This window comes from Musca autumnalis, unplaced genomic scaffold (genome assembly GCF_047663935.1).
Source record: "Musca autumnalis isolate F117 unplaced genomic scaffold, ASM4766393v1 scaffold_1, whole genome shotgun sequence".
Classification (NCBI taxonomy): Eukaryota; Metazoa; Arthropoda; class Insecta; order Diptera; family Muscidae; genus Musca; species Musca autumnalis.
Genome location: NW_027411644.1, coordinates 16,638,462 through 16,661,583, shown reverse-complemented (window position 1 = coordinate 16,661,583; position 23,122 = coordinate 16,638,462). Strand labels below are relative to the sequence as shown.

The 23,122-nt window shown below is 36.1% G+C and overlaps 2 protein-coding genes across 6 annotated transcripts; one reads left to right on the top strand and one right to left on the bottom strand.

The window, feature by feature from the left end:
• Window positions 1-643: 643 nt before the first annotated feature.
• Uxt (Uxt prefoldin-like subunit) lies at window positions 644-8,529 on the bottom strand. 4 transcript variants are annotated; one of them, XM_073963184.1, is made up of 3 exons: window positions 8,401-8,529; window positions 8,194-8,279; window positions 644-1,259 (listed from the first exon to the last, which is right to left on the bottom strand). In XM_073963184.1, exon 3 carries the CDS (start codon window positions 1,230-1,232, stop codon window positions 789-791), a length of 444 nt encoding a protein of 147 aa, XP_073819285.1. In that variant the 5' UTR covers window positions 1,233-1,259; window positions 8,194-8,279; window positions 8,401-8,529; the 3' UTR covers window positions 644-788. The 4 variants fall into 4 exon arrangements, with proteins under 4 accessions (XP_073819285.1, XP_073819286.1, XP_073819284.1 ...); XM_073963185.1 differs by having other exon boundaries at window positions 8,194-8,270; window positions 8,401-8,526; XM_073963183.1 differs by lacking the exon at window positions 8,194-8,279 and having other exon boundaries at window positions 8,401-8,528.
• Window positions 8,530-18,124: 9,595 nt separating this feature from the next.
• On the top strand, window positions 18,125-18,832 carry Os-C. 2 transcript variants are annotated; one of them, XM_073963271.1, is made up of 3 exons: window positions 18,125-18,265; window positions 18,330-18,588; window positions 18,774-18,832. In XM_073963271.1, exons 1-3 carry the CDS (start codon window positions 18,191-18,193, stop codon window positions 18,782-18,784), a joined length of 345 nt encoding a protein of 114 aa, XP_073819372.1. In that variant the 5' UTR covers window positions 18,125-18,190; the 3' UTR covers window positions 18,785-18,832. The 2 variants fall into 2 exon arrangements, with proteins under 2 accessions (XP_073819372.1, XP_073819371.1); XM_073963270.1 differs by having other exon boundaries at window positions 18,330-18,832.
• Window positions 18,833-23,122: the final 4,290 nt, after the last annotated feature.

Sequence of the window (23,122 nt, the reverse complement as noted above, 5' to 3'; positions counted from 1 at the left end):
CAGAAGTGTTTAAATCAGTGATTTGAAACAACAGATTTCATTTAAACAACGACAATATTTGGTTAAATGTCTGATTTCATTGTATTACCTTATTCACATGTATTTCTAAAATAAATTAAAAATAGAGGACATAGAGTACACGTGATGAAAATAGAGGACAAATAGAGTACGCTGAAAAAATAGAGTACGGACACCTAAAATAGAGTACTGTCCTCTATAATAGAGTACGGTTGGTCACCGTACTTATACTTTATAACAATGTAAACAATAACATTTTACTTTGGATATCCACCACATAACTAACCGGCTGGGGTATAAAACAGTTCAAACTTACAAACATGAATTTTTAGTTGACAATGAAAATCGGTTTGTGATTTAATCCAAACAGGTTATGTGGGGCATGGGTGTGTTAAGCTGGACTAAGGTATATTTAATCAAATAATGAATTGGTTAAAAATTAAAATAAGAATAGAAAAATTGCAAAGTGAATTTTTTACTGGAGTAGTAGTAACACAAGTAAACCTTCTTTTCATGGAGTATTTAATTGTTTATTTTTATCCAATTAATGCTATTTAATATTGTGGTGATTTAGCCCCATTAGGCCTTTTGGCTTGACTAAAAAAATGAAAAAAAGTAAATATTATTTTATATTATAATAAATCCTATATTATTGAAAAAATATACATTTAATTAATTTAAAAATTATTCAATAATTACAAAATTAGATTTTATTTTAAATCACTTAACATAATTTGCTATTTTACAAATATTTTCTTAAAACTAAGATATTAATCCTTCTCTTCTGCCACCAGCTGTTCCTGTTCCGCCATGTACATCAAGGTCACCTTAATGGCAGATCGTTTCTTTACACTTTCCTCACGCAGCACATCACATTCATTATTTAAAATTTTTATTTTGAAATCGGCAAATTTTAGAGCTTCCTCTGCTGTGAATGGTATGTAAACCCCCTTGCCAATATCCACCAGTATTGTTTCCAAATCATCTACCTTAGCTTCCATAAAAATATTACCACCAATATTCATTTGAGTTTTATAACCATCTGTGAAATTGTCTCGCATAGTTTGGATTGTGTTTTTAAGTTGAACGTATTCCATAATCTCTTCGTTGTATTGATTGATATATTTTTCTAAATGTTTTAAATCTTCCTTCAGATAATCGTTGATGAATACTTCTAAATTTTCCGTAGAAAACTTTGACATTTTATCCATCATTGTGCCGGGAGATTATTCGAGTAGTATCTGTAAAAAAAACATTACAAAATTATTAGTGTAAAACTTTATACAATAAATTAAATTAATGTCTTAAACTGGCGCTATGATTTGGATTTTGATGAAGTTTTACTTTTAATTATTATGAAATTATTTTTTATAATTTTTTTTATATTAATTTAAGGGCGTGAAGTTACGTTTTTTAATATATGAAGAAAATAAATATATGACGATCAAGTTAATATCTCCACAAATGAAACACCATTAGTGAAAAAGTCGGAAAAGCTGACGGCACGTTGGTTAAAAAAGAAAACTTGTTCTTATTTTTATAAAATTATTAACTGACACGGTGCTCTTGAACCAAATTTAAATGGAAGGTGCTTACACCTGGGAAGTTTTTGAGGATTCTGAAACTACAATGTTCATAGATAAGAAAAATCAAAAACAAAAAAATCGCCGAAGCCCTTTTTAAATAAATCGCGATTCAAGTTGCCATTTCTAAGGGGTTTTTAGGGTTTCACGATTTTGCATGGAAACTGAAAGTCCTTTCGAAATGGGACTAAAGGACTGACTTTTATGATATCTTCGTAGTTCTTACTTTTATGAACATATAGAAGTTCAAATTAGGACAATGGATGTATAGTCCCATTTAGATAGGACTTGCGGTTTCCAAGAAAAATCGTGAAAACTTAAAAACACTTAACAATGTCATCAAGAATCGCGATTTATTTTATTTTTTTGATTTTTTTTCATCTATGAACATTGTAGTTTCTGAATCCGCAAAAGCTGCCCAGGTGTAAGCACCTTCTATTTAAATTTTCATATTACTTAAATACAACGTATGTACAATGATCCGCATACATTACGATTTCTATGCCGTCTAGAGGGTGCGGAGTATAACAATGGCCTGGGTTAAACAGCTTCTGAGATATCACTTTGTCTTGAGGGATTCCGTGTTTCATTCTACGGGTCTTCGACTTCTAATTTCTAGAAGCTCCGCTCCTGACGACAGAAGGAAAGTTGGCCTGTACATTTCGCACTGTTGATATCCTTGCTTGGCTTCTATAGCGAGACCACCCTGCCAACATTCCAGGCGCCAATATTTGACAATATGCGTGGTTAACGATACAATTTAAGGGAAACTTGTAAAATACTCAACTCCGAATTCATCCAGGATCCGTATGACGAAGTTCATCAAACTCATTCGAGTGTTCAACCACCTGGTATTTAGCGAGCGGCTGCAGCTTTGGTCCTTTCAGGCGGTCCATTTGTAATCTTTGTAGTAGGATTTTGCATTGATTGAAAATCTGTTTTACGATGGACATGCATATCACCGCTTGGTATGATATGATTATTCAAACGCATTTCCGGGGTCAATTTGACTATCCCGCTATCATAAGTGGGCCTGATAATCCTTCATAAAGTAATTCTTAACTGCAGTTTCAGAATACGCAAAAACTTCGCAGGTGTAAGCACCTTCCCTTTAAATTTGGTTCAAGAGCACCATGTTGATAAAAAAACACAACAATAAGAATAATAAGAGTAATTTTGACTTATTTTTTCTCCGCAAATGGTGTCGTACTATGTTTGCAACGCTATTCGTGGATAAAACTATCACATAAAATTTCAAATTTTTTCGCAACAGTGCTGTTTTAATGGCTTGATATGGATTCTCAAGATAACTCTTGAAGGGAGTTTTCGATTTGATCCAAACAATGCACATCTAATAATCCTGATTAGGATAGGCTATATAGGTCCAATTGTTCCGGCATCTCCCCCATAAAAGGCCAAACAATATTGCTTAACTACAGGTTGAGACCTGTTTGCGGATAATATTGAAGCTTAGATGGAAGAGTTCTCGTTGTTTTTATACCCTCAGCATTTATGCTAACGAGGGTATGTACACTTTCATACGGGCAAAATGTGCCTCATCGAAATAATGGTTTTAGACCCCAAGTATGTTTGGACGAAATGTGTTTCAGACAATTTGGAGTCGATTGAGCAATGTCCGTCCGTCTGGCTGGCTGGAGCGCACGATAACTCTCGAACGGATAAACCGATTCGGTTCAAATTTTGGCTTTCGTAATATTTTATCCAAACTTAGTTTAAGTTCGAAGATGGGCTATATCGGTCCACTCCGTCCGGTACCTCCCCCACAAAAGTTCGAATATGTTCGGAAAATTTGTGCGCACGATAACTCTTGAAGGGAGTAACCGATTTGGTCCATACTTTGCCTATCGTGAAACGTGTACCAGACTTAAATAAGGTTTCAATATGAACTCAATCGGTCCACACCTTCGGGTACCTCCCACACACAATCCATACTTCCTGCGAAAATAGCCTGAAAGTTGCAAAAAAAACCCCTATGACACCGTGTGGGGTGGTTGGAGCGCAAGATAACTCTCAAACGGATCTGCCGATTTGGTCCAAACTTTGGCCTTAGTAATATTTTGTCCAAACATAGTTTAAGTTTGAAGATAAGCCATATCGGTCCACTCCTTCAGGTACCTCCCCCACAAAAGTTCAAAAATTTTAGGAAAAATTGTTCGTACGGTAACTCTTCAAGGGAGTGGCCGAATTGGTCTTTACTTTACACATCCTAATATATCTACCAGATATAGATACGGTTCAAATATGGACTATATTTGTCCACTCCATCCGGTACCTCCCACACAAAATTTCGGATAAGTTCACTTTAAGACCTGATATCGAATCACGTTGATTTTTGTTGAAGCAACTTGCATTCGCTGCCTCAATTACGGTGGTAAAAGTTTTTTTAGGGGCAAGTCCATACTTCTTGAGCAAACAGCCCGAAGAGTGTAAAAACCCCCTATGGCACCATGTGTTGTGGCTGGAGATCCACTTCCATAACGGTCAATGTCGATCCATTCCTTTCAGTATCTCCTCCGCAAAACTTTTGATCTTTAATCCTAATCAACATTTCTGTCGGTCGGCCCAATTTTTTAAAACGCCCTAAATGCATTTTGGGAAAAAATTGTTTCAATATACACAGGCTGAGGGCATATCTCTGTCGGCAAAACCGACTGATACTTTTTTACTTGATATTGCAACAATATAACCTTTTCTACAGAAAGATAATACTTCCCGAGAGTTATTCCTACACCCTAGGGCATAAAGAAGTAATTCCAATATGAGATGATTTCCCCCAGCAAAAATCTTTTACGTTTCGAGTTCTCTATGATCCAGAAGTCTCCTTACCAAAAATTTCTGACATTGGTCAAATTATGGTATAGCCCGCGAATTTCCAAACGAATTAGCTGTTTATTAGTTCCCTATGGACCGGAACTATTTCTGTACCTCACTTTAAGCACCATATTAATCCTTTCAGGCATGTCTGTCCGGTGTAGTGGTTTCTTGGTATGTTGGTATGGACATCGTCCCTAGAAATTAAAATTATATTGGACAAGGACATGTGTGAACTAAGGAAGGCGTTTTTTTGGGATTACTAAAATTCCGAATCCCGGGATTTATTTCTTTCGGGTTTAGGGATTTATAAAGTTACTTTTTAATGGGGTTTTATCCACATATGGAAAATAATCCTCTGTAAAAGGAGTTTTTAGAAAAAAGCTTTACATAAATTTAGAAAATGTTTCGTGAAGGAATACATTTTCTAAATTTATAGTTTAAATTTGAAAGAAAATTTCATTTTTCAAACAAATGTTTCTAAAAACTAGAACTAGAAAAAGAAAAGTGCAAAAACTTGTTAAAGACTAGTCTAATATACGGTAAACCTGTCAGATACAGGACTTTCCATATATCATTAAATTCTTTGAACTTACTCTAGACATAACCATAAGTGATTTTTCATAGTCATTTGTTGGAAAATATCCTCAAAAACTAGAAATTTCTAGCCAAATTGCCTACAAAGGGACACTAATTACGATCATGCCAAAATTACGCCAGGGACATCATTCCTTTTGTGGAATCAAAGACAAAACTTCTGAACACGATAAGGAACCAATTGTTCCACCATTCTTATTACTAAAATCAATAAATAACCAACAATTTGGAAAATGATCGGAAAAATTGTTCGTACGGTAACTCCTGAAGGGAGTGGCCGAATTGGTCCATACATTACACAGCCTAATATATCTACCAGATATATTTATTTTTATTTTATTTATTTATCAACTTTACAATAATTCTAAGCCATCGGGCCAATTTAAATGAATTACATTATATTACATATGTGTATGTTATCATATATACATATATATATAGATCATGTTTAAATATGGACTATATTTGTCCACTCCATTCGGAGGTACCGAATGAGGCAGCGAATGCAAGTTGCATCAACAGAAATCAAAGTTATTCGAGAGCAGGTCTTAAAGTAAACTCATCCGAAATTTTGTGTTGGAGGTACCAGAAGGAGGAGACAAATATAGTCCATATTCGAACCTCGTCAGGTAGAAATTTCACAATGTGTACCGTATGCATCATATCGGTACTCCCTTCAATAGTTATCGTCGCACAATTTTTCCGAACATTTTCAAACTTCTGTGGGGAGGTACCGGAAGGAGTGGACAGTAGGCCGGAGCGATTTTTGTGGAAGGAAAAAAATCGCCCCGGCCTAGTGGACAGATATGGCTTAAGTTTGTACAAACTAACTTAGTTTGTACAAAATATTACGAAGGCCAATGTTTGGACCGAATCGGCAGATCCGTTCGAGAGTTTTCTTGCGCTCCAACCACTACATATGGTGTCATAGGGTTTTTTTGCACCTTTCAGGCTATTTTCTCATGAAGTATGGACTTGCCCTTGATAAAACTGGGACCGTCGTAATGGGGGCAGCGAATACCAATTGTTACAACAAAAATTAAAGCGATTGAAGAACAGGTCCTATACTGGCTTTTCCGAAATTGTGGGAGGTACCAGAAGGAGTGGACCGATAGAGTCCATATTGGAATCTCTTCTATGTCTGATAGTAATTACACGATGTGCAAAGTATTGACCAAATCGGTTAGTCGCTTCAATTTTCCCGGACATTTTTGCACCTTTCAGACTATTTTCTCAGGAAGTATGGACTTGCCCCTGATAAAACTGGTACCGTCGTAATGAAAACAAGTAAGAACGGCGTTAAGTTCGGCCGGGCCGAACTTGTTATACCCTCCACCACAAGTTGTATTGAAGTAAAATGGAACAATTAGTTTCCTTTCGTGTCTGAAGAAGACTTAATACTAAATTTCAGCAATTTCGGTAAAACAATGTGAGGCACCATTCTCTGGGGGCTATTTCAAAACGTCGATCTATACCGACAAATTTCTGACGGAAAGTTTTTAGGCTCAAAGAACACTAAATACCATATTTCCTATATTTCGGTAAGAGAATCAAGAAGTACGCTTCTATGGGGATATAGGAAGACGTGGAAGTCTAAATACCAAGTTTCAGACATTTCGGTGGAATATTCAGGTCACAACGTTCAAAATACCGAAAATCGGGAGGTACTGTTCTATGGGGGCTATATGAAGGCATGGACCGATACCGACAAAGTTCCGGGGGAAAGTTTTATACCACCACCGTAGACTAAGTACCAAATTTCAGCCATTTCGGTGTGATAATGTAGCTAAAACCTTCAAAATACCGAAAATCGGGAGGTACCGTTCTATGGGGGCTATATGAAGGTGTGGACCGATACCGACGAAATTCTGGGGAATAGTTTTATACCCCTAAAGAAGACTACGTACCAAATGTCAGCTATTTTGGTAGGATAATGAATCTAAAACCTTAAAAATACCGAAAATCGGGAGGTACCGTTCTATGGTGGCTATATCAAGGTGTGGACCGATACCGACAAAATTCTAAGGGAAAGTTTTATACCCCTAAAGAAGACTACGTACCAAATTTCAGCCATTTTGGTAGGATAATGAAGCTAAAACCTTAAAAATACCGAAAATCGGGAGGTACCGTTCTATGGGGGCTATATGAAGGTGTGGACCGATACCGACAAAATTCTGGGGGAAAGTTTTATACCCCTAAAGAAGACTGCGTACCAAATTTCAGCCATTTTGGTAGGATAATGAAGCTAAAACCTTAAAAATACCGAAAATCGGGAGGTACCGTTCTATGGGGGCTATATGAAGGTGTGGACCGATACCGGCAAAATTCTGGGGGAAAGTTTTATACCCCTAAAGAAGACTACGTACCAAATTTCAGCCATTTTGGTAGGATAATGAAGCTTAAACCTTAAAAATACCGAAAATCGGGAGGTACCGTTCTATGGGGGCTATATCAAAACGTGGACCGATATATCCCATTTTCAATACCAACCATCCTGCAAGTAATAAAAACTTCTGTACCAAATTTTGACTCTCTATATTTTAAATTGCGAGCTGTATCTTGATTTCAACAGACAGACAGACGGACGGACGGACAGACGGACATGGTCAAATCGACATAGAATTTTATGCTGATCAATAATATATATACTTTATAGGGTCTCCGACGAATATTTCGATGTGTTACAAACGGAATGACAAATTTAATTATACCCTCCATATGGTGGAGGGTATAAAACCCCAAACTACCAAAATCCCACTACCAATTTGAACTCGAACCATACGATCTACAGCATCTGATCACATGCTCAACAAAACTCACTCAACTGTCTTCTGATTCGTTGTGTCCACCACTAGCACCTAGGCAGCACTTTGGAGTTTAGGTAGTTAGAACCAGACAACTTTACACTTTTTTAGTTGCTTTCACTAAAACTTCCCAAGTAGTTGTCTGCACCCCTAAGTAACACAATCACACAATCTTAGTCCTCCTATATACCAGAGATATACACATTTAAATAATTTTTCACAAGAAAATGTTGGCCTTAAGTCAAGTTTAAGTTTCCAGACATGTATACCGTCGTTACAACTTGGAACCTGATTACAACGATATGTAGGCATTTTGGACTTGCTTTGGTTGTCTTCTAAAACAATGAAATAATACATACATATGGTAGTAAAGTGACCAGTTTCCTCATGCGATTAGTTTCCTCATATAAAAGTTGGCATGGAATACTTTCCCACTCTAGATTTTCTTAGACGAACGAATTGGATTGTTGTCATATTGTTAGCGTTCAAAGAAAGATAGAAAAAACATGTAGATAGAATAGGCCAATGAAATGGAAATTAATAAATAATACTCGTATTTTTCTTACCCAGAATAGCTCTACCTTTTTAAAAAACTTTGTTTCTTTGTCTATTAGCACTTTATCCGGCAAACTTAAATAAAAACACAAAAAACACATGAATTTGTGAATTTGTTGAACTTTTGTTTACGAATGTGATGAAAGTAAAGGAAAAAATGTCAATTTAATTGTCGTGTTGCCAAATTTAAATAGTCAATGTTAGTTTTGCCAACTATTAGAATGATACAACAAATAATTCACAATAGTCCAATCTTTATTAGTTGTGCTTGTGTAGATGTTGACATGTAGAGGGCTAAACGCAGCCAATGAACTGAATAATGCGAAACAGGCGGTTTTTGTCATTAATTCCTACGCCTCAAAATATGCTATACGTTTCGTCATACCATACATAGACCCAAGACACAAACTACAATTATGCAGCAATGATTCATGTAGTTTGTAGATTTTGTCGTTAGAGGCTCTATACGCCACACAGTGAGTATCATCAGGGTTTTAGTAGATTATTTAAGATTTTTTTAATTGCGTGGATTTTTTACAATATTTTTACATTGCGTGGACTCTTTTAACAATGTTTTTTCTTTGCATTGATATTTTAAGAATATTTTTTTATGGCGTAGATTTTTTAAGAATATTTTTTCATTGCGTGGATTTTTTAACAATATTTTTTGGGTGTATTTTTTAACAATATTTTTTTCGTGGATTTTTTAAGAATATTTTTGCATTGCATGGATATTTTAAGAATATTTTTTCATGGTGTGGATTTTTTAAGAATATTTTTTCTGGCGTAGATTTATTACAAATATTTTTTCATGGCGTGGATTTATTAAGAATGAATGAAAAGTAAACGGTGGAACGATTAGTATAACCAACAAAAAGTTTGCATCCGCGGATGCAGTTAAATCACTAGAACAATTGCCGCTGGAGTACATCTTTTCCTATGAATTCACCTATGAATTTTACAAGAGAGCGCGCAGCTAGGATGCACTCCATTTGGCTTCCACGGCACACAGCTAGGATGCACTCCATTTTCGATCCAAATCACAGCCTTTGATGTAGTGTTTTGGATTGAATTTAAATGCAGTCTAAAGATGTTATAAAATGTAAGCCATTGCAAATATCCCAAAATAAATAAAATACATTGCTTATTCGTGTAAAACAAGAATATTAACTTTATTACATTAAAACAAATTATAAAAACTCTCCATTAAATTTGATCTTAACTAAATTTACTTCCTCTACTCTGCTTTTTATGACATCGAAATTGATATTGCTTCATCATCCAAATGGGTTTTCATTTTTCCTCCTACTTCAGTTCAGATTTCCAAAAAACTCCAACTCCACTTCAAAAATAATTTGCGTCTCGTGAATTACAGCAATGTTCATAGCTTTAGTTTGTATTTCTTTATTTTTTATAAAAAAAATTCTTAAAATTTTAACACTCTTTCTTGTGGTCAGAAAAAACAGCGACTGTAGGGATCAAAAAATTGGCTTGCTTGGCTAGGGATCTTTAAACGATTGCTTCCAAAATGTATCGAGCGCAGTGCATTTTCATAACTCCGTGTGGACTGCATCGAAGGATGTATTGAAATCATAACTCTGCATTGCACTACTTCCAAACTTTTTTGCTGGGTACATTCAAAGCGTAGTAAATTTTGTCCTCTATTTCATTGTTGTTGCATTTCTTGTCGATTGTTTTAAATTCGCGTACAAATCTAAAAACTAAAATCAAAAAGTTATTTTGGCAGGTCTCTCTCGTTAATTTTGGAAATAGAAAATTTGAAAAATGTGTAGAAAACTCACTATTAAAAGAAAAATATTTTTCCAGTTCAAATAAACTAATTTTGCATGTCTTTTGTTTGAAACTTCCTTTAAAATCAGCAAACAAAAAGTATGAAAATATGAACTATGTTGGTATGAAGTATGACTTTTTGACATTTTTTTCTCAAAAATGATATTCTGTAGTGAAAATGAATGAACTTTTGCCTGTTAATGCCTAAAATAACGTTTAATCTATTTTATTAAAAAAAGGTACCGCACAAAACACTTAAAAAAAATTTGAAAAAAATACTATAAAACGAAAAAAATATTTTCTCAAAAAATAATTTCTTGTTGCACGAATGAATGGCCTTTTGCCTATTAATCACGAAAATAACTTTTATTCCATTTAAATATTGAAAAACGTCACGCTTAAACCACTTTTATGTTTTATGATATATGAAATAAAGTTATATATAATATAAATGATATACAGTATAGTCTCGATAATCCGGACACTCGTTAATCCGGACAACGCGGTAATCTGGACACTAAAATTTTTTACATTGTAGACTCTGTAATCCGTACACCACATAATTTTCTTACCTCGATAATCCGGACATCAACATTTTTCTATCGAGATCATTAGATTCTTATTTATTTAAGTAATGTGTTCGTTCTTAGCAATAACAATTGGAGTATAAATAAGAAAAAAAATTTCAAAGTTTTCGATCCGAATCTCGACTTTTTAGCTAGCCACTGTTGACTTAGTCATACATTCAATACGGAATTAATAACCTGAATATTTTGAATGATTTTTCTACTGTTAAAATAAGAAAAAAATAGTTTTTCAAAGTTTTCGGTCCAAATCTCGACTTTTTAGCTAGCCACTGTTGAGTTAGTTATACAGACAATACGGAATTAATAACCTGAATATGTCGAATGATTTTTCTACTCTTCAACCATGGATGACAGACTATGATAAGCAACAGTATTTAAAACCTAGTGTCGGGTAGTCTAGTTCCCTCAAAAATTAATCTTGAGTTTTCCTTTCCTCTAAAGGGATTAGTTCATTAGCCTATCGATTAGTGAGAATGTCCATTGGGAGCACGTAATATATTCCAAGAATGTTTTACCTACAAATTTTTAAAACATTTAACGATTTGGAATTAATAGCTTAGTTTATTGGGATTTAAACCTGAACGTGGAAACGAGTAGGGACCTAGTATAGAATTTCAATAAATTATTAAAAAAATGCTTATGCTTCTCTTATTTTCTTTCATTGACATTCAAAATCACAGGTAGGGCTAGGGATTGTTGTATTGTACTCGCTCAATTATGAATCCAATAGATTTAAATTCCATTCTGTCTTATTCGTAGGCTATAACATTTACATATGTAAAACAATATATCCTTTATGTTTTGACGACGAGATGAAGTCATTTGTTGATGTTCATAGATATGGTTAAAATAAATGCATCATAATGAGATGAGTGCATTTAAATTCTGAAGTTCTATTCCGAGTCGACCACTAAGCGTGGATTTTTTACGAATATTTTTTTAAACAACCTCAGACCACTAATCGTGGATTTTTTACGAATATTTTTTTAAACAACCTCAGACCACTAAGCGTGGATTTTGTAAGAATATTTTTTATACAACCTCAGACCACTAAGCGTGGATGTTTTAAGAATATTTTTTTTAAACAACCTCAGACCACTAAGCGTGGATTTCTTAAGAATATTTTTTAAACAACCTCAGACTATTAAGCGTGGATTTTTAAGAATATTTTTTTAAACAACCTCAGAACACTAAGCGTGGATTTTTTAAGAATATTTTTTTAAGCAACCTCAGACCACTAAGCGTGGATTTTTTAAGAATATTTTTTTAAACAACCTCAGACCACTAAGCGTGGATTTCTTAAGAATATTTTTTAAACAACCTCAGACTATTAAGCGTGCATTTTTAGAATATTTTTTAAACAACCTCAGACCACCAAGCGGGCATTTTTTAAGAATATTTTTTTAAACAACCTCAGGCCACTAGCGTGCATTTTTTAAGAAGGATAGGTTATATCGGTCCACTCCTTCCGGTACCTCCACCACAAAAGTTCGAAAATGCTCGGATAATTTGTGCGCACGATTACTCTTGAAAGGATTAACCGATTTGGCCCACACTTTGTACATCGTGAAAGTTCTACTAGACTTAGATGAAGTTTAAATATGGACACAATCGGTCCACTCCTTCGGGTACCTCCCACACAAAATTTCGGAAAAGTTCAGTTTAGGACCTGCTCTCGAATCGCTTTGATTTTTGTTGCAACAACTTGAATTCACTGCCCCTCATACGACGGTACATGTTTCATCAGGGGCGAGTTCATACTTCCTGAGAAAATAGCCTAAAAGAGGCAAAAAACCCCTATGACACCGTGTGTAGTGGTTGGACGGCAAGATAACTCTAGAACGGATCTGCCGATTCGGTCCAAAATTACGCCTTCATAATATTTTGTGCAAACTTCGATTAAGTTCGAAGATAAACCATGTCGGTCCACTACTACAGGTACCTCCCTCACAAAAATTCAAAAATCTTCGGAAACAAGTAAAAAAGTATCAGTCGGCTTTGCCGACAGAGATATACCCTCAGCCTGTGTATATTGAAACAATTTTTCCCAAAAAACGTATGTATTTAGGGGTTTTAAAATTTTGGATCTTTGAACCGACAAAATTGTTGATTAGGATTAAAGATCAAGAGTTTTGCGGAGGAGATACTAAAAGGAATGGATCGACATTGACCATTATTGAAGTGGATCTCCAGCCACTACATATCGCTCATTTACTCAAAGAGTGGCATAACTCAAAAAATGCGTTTTCTTTTTTATCTTGTGTCAAATTTTCATGTTGATATCTCTAAAAATCAATGAGTTGCAGCTCATTTACTAAGAATTTGACATAATTCAACAAAAATGTTTTTTGAGTTTATGAAGCACTAAAACACTTCAAATCAGCTGTCTGCAAAATATGGCCCAAGTACTTCTTTTAGGTTTTGTGTAATAATCGTTTTATGTTGGGAAGTCAAATTTTAATCGCCAACTTAAAAAGCGTTTTTCTCGAAACTGGATTTTTTTACACACTTCAGGCTGTTGGCTCAAGAAGTATGGACTTGCCCCTGAAATAATTTTCCCATCGTAATTGAGTCAGCGAATGCAAGTTGTTTCAACAAAAATTAAAGTGATTCGATATCAGGTCTTAAAGTGAACCTATCTGAAATTTTGTATGGGATGTACCGGATGGAGGGGACAAAATAGTCCATATTTGAACCTGATCTATATCTGGTAGAAATATTAGGATGTGAAAAGTAGGGACCAATTCGGCCACTCCCTTCAAGAGTTACCTTACGAACATTTTTGAACTTTTGTGGGGGAGGTACCTGAAGGAGTGAACCGATATGGCTTATCTTCGAACTTAAACTATGTTTGGACAAAATACTACTAAGGCCAAACTTTGGACCGAATCGGCAGATCCGTTTGAGAGTTATCTTGCGCTCCAAATACCTCACACGGTGTCATAGGAGTTTTTTGCAACTTTCAGGCTATTTTCTCAGGAAGTATGGACTTGCCCCTGATAAAACTTGTAGCGTCATATGGGGGGCAGTGAATACAAGATGTTAAAACAAAAATTAAAGCGATTCGAGAGCAGGTCCTAAACTGAACTTTTCCGAGATTTTGTATGGGAGGTACCCGAAGGAGTGGACCGATTGTGTCCATATTTAAACTTCATCTAAGTCTGGTAGAACTTTCACGATCTACAAAGTGTGTGCCAAATCGGTTACTCCTTTCAAGAGTTATCGTGCGCACAAATTTTCCGATCATTTTCGAACTTTTGTGGTGGAGGTACCGGAAGGAGTGGACCGATATAACCCATCCTTCTTAAAAAATGCACGCTTAGTGGCCTGAGGTTGTTTAAAAAAATATTCTTAAAAAAATGCCCGCTTGGTGGTCTGAGGTTGTTTAAAAAATATTCTAAAAATGCACTCTTAGTGGTCTGAGGTTGTTTAAAAAATATTCAAAAAAGTATGGTACACATTTCACCATGGGCAAAGTATGGACCAAATCGGTTACTCCCTTCAAGAGTTATCGTGCACACAAATTTTCCGAACATTTTCGAACTTTTGTGGTGGAGGTACCGGAAGGAGTGGGCAAAATATTACGAAAGCCAAAATTTGAACCGAATCGGTTCATCCGTTCGAAAGTTATCGTGCGCTCCAGCCAGACAGACAGAGAGACAGACGGACGGACATTGCTCAATCGGTATACAAATATGCGCACGATAACTCTTGAAGGGAGTGACTGATGTAATCCATACTCTGCACATCCTAATATACATATCTACCAGATATAGATCAGGTTCGAATACGGACTATATTTGTCCACTACTTTGGGTACCTCCCACACAAAATTTCGGATAAGTTCACTTTAAGACCTGCTCTCGAATCACTTTGATTTTTATTGAAGCGATTTGCATTCGCTACCTCCATTACGACGGTAAAAGTTTTTTCAGGGGCAGGTCCATATTTCTTGGGAAAACATCCCGAAAGGTGTAAAAACCCCCTATATCACCATATGTGGCGGTCGGAGAGAACAATAACTCTCGAACTGTTCAATCGATTTGGTCTAACATTTGATGATAAAAAGTAGGTCAATTTATTTATGAAGCTGGTTTTCTATTTTAAAAATATTTTTCAAGGCACTGGATTTCTTAAAAATATGTTTTCATGGAGTGAATTAAAAAATGTCCATGGAGCATTTTTTTATTTAAAAAATATTATTTCGGGCGTACATTTTTAAAAAAATGTTTTTTGATGGTGCCGATCTTTTATGTTAAAAATATTTTTCATGGGGTGATTTTTAAATATGTTTTCAAGACATTGCACAGTGTCCAATTTTCCGAAAAACCTGGCCAAAACATCGCAAATTTCTTTTTTATCAATTTACACTAAATAGAGTCAAATATTGTTTATAGAATCCCACTGCGTGTAGTTATGAAAAAATATATAGATTTCTTGCTAAAGACGTGGGTATAAAAGCAGGTCAAAGTGACCCCATTTGGATTTTTTGTTGTCTCAATATTTAAGTTGTTTATAAAACTATGATAATATCCAAAATAAAAGTAATCTTAACTCAATTATTTCCAAAACTGTAGAAATGGTAGAAGCTTGCTCCCCTATTTTAGTTTTTGGTTTTTTTTTGGCAAAATTGATACCGATGTTTCCTTGGTATGTAATGCAAATAGAGATTTCATTTCTTTGGTGACTTAAAAAATTTAGCGGAAAACATTTTTGTCTTTGACGCCGGTCTTCCAAAATGATGTTTTGTATTACAATTTTGCCAAAACTCACATGAAGTACGACCCTTTGCCTTTAATTTTCATATTTCTGGAGTGTTGGTAAGATATAGTGTTTTCGTGTATTCTAGGGCCTATAATAAAATTGATGGCGAACAAATTTGTAGAATATTTTGATCTGATACTATTACATTTTATAGGACAAGGAGCCAAAAAGACCACTTTGATGACCGTCTGCAGGTTAAACAAGTAAAAAAGTATCAGTTGGCTTTGCTGACAGAGATATACCCTCAGCCTGTGTGGATTGAAATAATTTTTTTCCCAAAAAAAAAAAAACGTATGTATTTAGGAGGATTTTCAAAATTTTGGGCGTATAAATCGACAAAAACATGGATAGAATAAAGCTCAAAAATTTGCGGGGATATCGATAGATAGGGTTTTTTACCATACTAGCCTATTACCTTCGGTAATAATGTCCAAAGGATCCTCGAACAGATCCTTAACCACACAAAAATGTTCAACATTTGTGTGGGTGGTACCTCAAGAATTGGACAGATAGGACCCAAATTTCAACATAAGTTTCGACAACATTTAGAGATCCAAAGTTTGGACCAAATCGGTTGCTGTGGGGGAGGTACCTGAAGGAGTGGACCTATAAGCACCACCTTCGAATTTCATCTGGTATTCGAAGAAATATTACGATATCCAAAGTGTGGACGAACGCAGTATTTGGTTCGAGCTCTCCGGCCACTACATATGGTACCATAGGGGTTTTTTTACAACTTTCGGACTGTTTTCTCAAGAAGTATGGACTTGCCCCTGAAAAAACTTTTACTGTCGTAATTGAAACAGTGAACACAGATTGCTTCAACAAAAAAATGATTCAAGAGCAGGTCTTAAAGTGAATTTATACAAAAATGTGTGTGGGAGGTACCCGAAGGTGTGGATCGATAGAGTCCATATTGGAACCTGACATATATCTGGTAGATATATTAGGATGTGTAAAGTATGGACCAAATTGGTCACTCCCATCAAGAGTTATCGTGCGAACAATTTATCCGAACATTTTTGAACTTTTGTGTGGGAGGTACCTGAAGAAGTGGACCGATATGGCTTATCTTCGAGCTTAATCTAAGTTTGCACAAAATATTACGAAGGCGTAATTTTGGACCGAATCGGCAGATCCGTTCTAGAGTTATCTTGCGCTTCAACCACTACACACGGTGTTATAGGGGTTTTTTGCACCTTTCAGGCAATTTTCTCAGGAAGTATGGACTTGCCCCTGATGGAACTTATACCGTGGTATGGCGGGGCAGTACATACAAGTTGCTACAACAAAAATCAAAGTGATTCGAACTGAACTTTTCCGAAATTTTGTGTGTGAGATACTTTGTGGGGGTGGTACCGGAAGGAGTGGAGCGATATAAACCATCTTCGAACTCAAACTAAGTTTGCACAAAATATTACGAAAGCCAAAATTTGGACCGAATCGGTTGATCCGTTCGAGAGTTATCGTGAGCTGCAGCCAGCCAGACAACTCCAAATTGTCTGAACACACATTTTGTCCAAACATACTTGGGGTCTAAAACCATTATTTCGATGAGGCACATTTTGCCCGTATGAAAGTGTATATACCCTCGTTAGCATAAATGCTGAGGGTATACAAATTTGAAAAATGAGAGAGGGTGTTGAGACGTCAAGGGTTCCCAATTGCCACAAGCAAAATTGCCTAATGTAAATTGGGACTAAGATCATTGGTCATTCCATGCGCCCATGGATATGGTATAAATATAATTTTTGAAGCCATATGTGTAGTTTTACTGAGGCTGAGGGACTGCATTTCAGCTGTCATGAAAGTAGGAAAGTGTTGGTAGGACCGTTGGCCTGTGGCTAAAATATTTTTTATTCAGACTTACTTGGGCGGATGAATTTTTAGCGAAATTCGGCTACAAAATTCTTCAACATGAGTCTTATTTGCAACAATGCTCCGGTGGAGTCAATGATTTTTTTATGAGCTCCAGGAGCGAGTATATATGTATATGATCACAATTTGTATTCTCTGGGATAAGACCTACATATTTTAGTTAAAATTAAAATCTTTAAAAAAAAATTAAAAAGAAATGTCCTTCTATAAAAAGTTCAGGACTTTGAGCAAACTATGAGATATTGGTCTTCTTTTGGACTTTTATCAGGTAGTAAGTAGCGTTCTCACATGGTTATATTGTCATGGTTTAAAACCAATGCTTTTGTGTATTCTCAATAACTTTAGTATATTCATTCATTTTGCCATTCTTATCTTTTTTTAAACTATTCGTTATGTGATGTCGCTTCAGACTTTAAAGCCGGAATCTCTGTATACTGGAATGATAAATCTGATGTCTCTCCCAATCCTTCATTATTTTGCTGATAATGTTGGAAAGCTTTATAAAACTTCAACATTATTAGTTGCCATTAGATTTTACAGTATTTTTTATATTTTCTGATTTCAAATACATATGACAACATATCCCATCTCTGTTGTAAAGATAATTTGGCACATGAAATTGGACCAATTTGAAAAGAAATTGAGATCAGCACGCAATTTTTGTTGAAACAATCAATCCATTAGGCAATGCAACTATAAATACTATGACTCTCTCTAAGTCCATTCATGTCGATCTTTAAACTTCTATAAGCTAAAAAGCAGCACGCATTTGAAAACAAAAATGTCCTTTCATTTAAAACGTAGTTTGGCAATTCTTGCCATGCTATTCATTGTCGTGCAGTTGGTGAAGTGTCAGGTAAACTTGTGAAGTTCCAGGGAAAAATATTCAAATGATTTAATTGCTTGTGAATCTTCCGCAGGACAATATACCCCAAGAATCAGAAGACGAGGAAGATGATTCTTCTTCCGAAGAAACTGTTGAAGATTCTAATGAATCTGCTAATCGACGGCGAATACGTCGTTCTGCAGAAATGCTGGGACAACCGGTACCGCAGAGTCAAGAAGTCGATGCCAAACCCAATCGTGCAATTCCTGGCCTACCAGACCCTGCTATGATTTTGAAAATAGCTGAAATTCTCACCACAGTGGGACAAGAAATTTTACCCGTTTTGGTTCAAGGTAATTCAGCTGTAGATTCTTTAGTTGATAATCACTTGGAGGGTCAAGCGAAATTGGTTAGAAACATAAAAAGTCAAATCGAGTCTGTTGCAAATAAAATAATGTTAAAGAATTAATTTTGAAAATTGAAGTTTTTGCTTATAATATTTATGTAATATAGCGTTTAAATTTCTTTTCAATTTCAGCTATTGGTTAAAATCATACATTTTTCAAATAAATTGGAAGTTTTAGAAATCGAATTAAATAGGTGGTGTTATTGTATTTTTTAATATTAAATGTGACACATAGTGATTGACTATATTATTCCCCATGACGAATTTTGATTAAAAAACCAATCAAACAATTACCGGTGCAGCATTCACCCTTGAATTATTTATTGCAAGTCCATTACCATTGAAAATAATTGAATATTCATCCGGAGCCATTTAAAATAAACCGTTTGAAGACAAATATCGATTTCGTTTAGAAATTCCATTTTGGGCTTAGAAAACTTATTAAAATAAATATATTACTGATAATGATATTCAAAATATGGTGGCTTATATCGAATAACATTCAACATCTTGGTGATGGGGGAGGGGAAGTTGTAGAAAATACCTACACTGCGAACCACTTATGTTCTTGATATGATGCCATTATTTTTATTTACTTCATTTCAGTTTGGGTTGAGTTTGAATAGCAGCTCATAATCTAAACATGGGAGTGATTAAAATTTTACGCTCGTGCAAACGTCAATAACATGCAGAAGTGGGTACAGCGTGGCTTGGTCGTCGCCGTCGCCTGCTGTTATCTTTGTCAAATTCTACACGAGGGTTTCAATTCGATTAGAACAATAACAGCAGCTGTAGCACAAAAATGTTAAGACAAGAAGAAGTGAATGGCAAAAAAGGACGGGCGGACGGACCGTCCTTTCGCCCTTAAGTCCATTCGCCGTCGTTTGTCACATTGGCATTAAAATCACCAAATCCATACGCATTTATTTACTTACTACCCACCAAGGGGTCGTTAGTTTTATGGAATTTCCATTCCCAATTTGAAATGGTGGAGAAGGGGGTGTAGTGTGGTGCTTCGCATGAGCGCTCTCTTTTGCACGTTTCAAAACTTCAATAAAAGATAAAAACCACTTGCGACATGCGTTTCACATTTAATGTTCTTATAATGTTTTCGAATTATGTTTGCTGCAGCAGGGTGACAAAGACAGGAGGAGGAGGTGGAAGAACAGCAGCACCGCAATTGTAACAGCTCAAATGGCAAATGTTTGCCATGGTTATTGTTGGTTTAACTGTTATTACCGTTACGTAAGAAACCAGAAGGGGAACTTTAATACAGCACACGTTTCGATGGGTATGTTTGTGTGTGTGTCTGTCTGTCTATTTAATCCTGTAAATCCACCTACATATTTTGCTGGCTCAGCCTTATATGCTTCTTCGTATAGAGTAGTTGTTTATTTCCGCCAAGGTACATTTGCCTTGCCTCAGTGCTCACAATCCAATTTTAGCCCCTCCCCAACCACTAACAATGTTTCCCACAAACAAAATCACCCATTAGTTGCGAAAGACAAGTTAAGAAACCATAATTTATGAACAGTGCTTTAAAACGGATGTGGTATATTTTACAGAAAGTAGAAGTGGTCCCCTAATCATTGTAAATAATTTGTCAGCCTCGAATTCGTCAGCCTAGGAATCCAAATTACCTGCATCCCTTTGCTTTGAAAGCTAAAAAAACTATTTTTACATGTTACGGTCGAAGACAAGGACGACCGATGATATATTTAAATTTATTTTACGCGATTTTAATGTCAAAATTGGTAATAAGAAATTCGGGAAATTCAGGATCCACAATGAAATATCTGACAACGGACTGAGGATGATAGACTTCTCAGCGATATAACCATGCATTTCGACATTCACAAGAGCACGTGACTATGACCAGACAAAAAAAAACTTATTGATCACGTTGTGATAGATGGAAGACATTCATAAAGCATTTTGGATGTACTATCGTTCCGAGGGCAAACATTGAGATGGCAACAATGGTGTCCGCAAAGGCATGCAATCAAACAAACGTAGCGAATAAAGTACGAACAGATACTATATGGACATAGCAAATCTGCAATCGCCGATAACATATCATCAAAAATTGGGCACTAGAGATCTCCGCCAAGGAACACATGATATAACCAGGTGCGCAGTTCTGCAACGTACTGCAAAAAATTATAAGTCGACAGAGATATGTATACCTCATCCTATGTGAATTGAAATTTTCATCTACGGACAGATCGAATGCATTTAGGGTCTTTTCAAAATTTTGTGGCCCTCTTGGACCTTTGAACTTGCAGACAAAAATGTGGATTGGAACCCATATCTTTTCGATAGATATCGCGCTCACCAGTCATTTCAGTGGGTCATCGTATAACTTTTGGACCAGTATGCCAGGAAGCATGGACTTGTCACGGAAAACATAATATCGCTTTAAACAGGACCTCAACGAACAGCATCGGTATAAATTTCCAAAGGATCATCGAACATACCCTAAACTATACTTAGACACAAATATTAACTTTTGTTGGGGAGGTACCCTAAGGTGAGGACCAATGTGGGACATTTTAGAAGTTAAACTAAATTTGGACAAAATATTAGGAGATCCAAAGTTTGGGCTAAATTGGTTGCCCCGTTCATGAGATTCGTGTATACCATTTTATTGACATTTTTAAATATTGGGGGAAAGTACCGGAAGTCGTTGCCCATCTTCGAACTGAAACTAAGTTTGGACAAAATATGACGAAGGCTTGATCAGTTTGAGTTCGTGCTCTCCAGCGACTACATATGGTGCTATAGGGGATTTTTACTTTTCGGGCTGTTTTCTCAAGAAGTATGGACTTGCCCTGAAAAAAACTTGTACCGTCGTAATGGAGACAGCGAATACAGGTTGCTTCAACAAAAATCAAAGTTATTCGAGAGCAGGATTTAAAGTGAAGTTATCCAAAATGTTGTGTGGGAGGTAAACGAAGGAGTGGACAAATATAGTCCATATTCAAATCTGATCTATATCTGATAGATATATTAGGATATGTAAAGTATGGACCAAATCGGTTACTCCCTTCGAGAGTTATCGTGCGCACAATTTTTATGAACATTTTTGTACATTTGTGGGCGAGGTACCTGAAGGAGTAGACCGATATGGACAATCGGCAGATCCGTTCGAGAGTTATCTTACGCCCCAACCACTACACACGGTGTCATAGGGGTTCTTTGCACCTTTCATGCTATTTTCTCAGGAATTATGGACTTGGCACCTGTACCGTCGTATGCGGGGCAGTGAATGCAAGTTGTTACAACAAAAATCAAAGCGATTCGAGAGCAGATCCTAAACTGAACATTTCCGAAATTTTGTGTGAGAGGTACCCGAAGAAGTGGGCCTATTGTTTCCATATTGGAACATCGTCTATTTCAGTTGTCTTCTAAAACTCGACTTTCCACTTTTTCATAACCGTAGAAAATCGATTATAATCGACTATTCGTCGATTTTCGAGTTTTCTTTTGAAACTGTAAAACCGCCAAAAGTGTGAAACCGCCAAGTCCACAATCTATGGGCAAACTCGAAAATCGATTGCAAGATAATCGATTATGCGATTTTCCCTCCAGACAAAAGTCGACTACGATTTTTAGATTTTTGACTGCAAAAAGTCGATTAATCGATTAACCGAAAGTCGACTCACCTTTCCCTAATGGATTTCCTTTACTTCAATAACTCTAATGGAAATAATTCTCATTCACCTTATGCCATCTGAGTCTGTATTATTTCACTTTCCCCATCATTAAAATCAGCTTGCTAATATAGAGGCTTGTTATCCGTCGAGGTAATCCTGTGTCAGAAGCGGTGTTAACAAATTTTGGAAAGAGACTACCATTTTTGTGCAGATCCCATCCCAGAATATGGTATTGAATGTATACCGCCCGGACAACAATAAACCGACTGAAGAATAATAAGGCAGGCGGAGCCGATGGATTACCAGCCGAACTGTTCAAAACCGAAAGCGACACACTGATAAGGTGTATGCATCAGCTAGTTAGCACAATCCGGCATGAAGAACGCGTACCCGACGATTGAAATCTGAGCATCCTGTGTCCCGTCCTCATGAAAGGAGATAAAACTGTGTGATCTAATTATAGGAGCATTAGTCTGTTCCCTATCGCATACAAGATGGTGTCAAGGATATTGTTCGAACGACTACAGCCTTTGGTCTGTGAAATAATTGGACCATATCAATGCGGCTTTAGACCTACCAAATTCACCATTGACCAAATATTTACCCTGCGGAAAATTCTAGAAAAGACCCAAAAGATGCAGATGCAAACCGACATTGACCATCTTTTTGTAGATTATAGAGCAGCCTTCGACAGCCCCTTACGTTCAAAAGTATTCTAAGCCATGTCTAAATTTGGTATTCCCGCAAAGCTCATTCGGCTTTGTAAGATGACTCTAACTGATACTCGGTCATCAGTTAAAATAGGAAAAAACATCTCCGAACAGT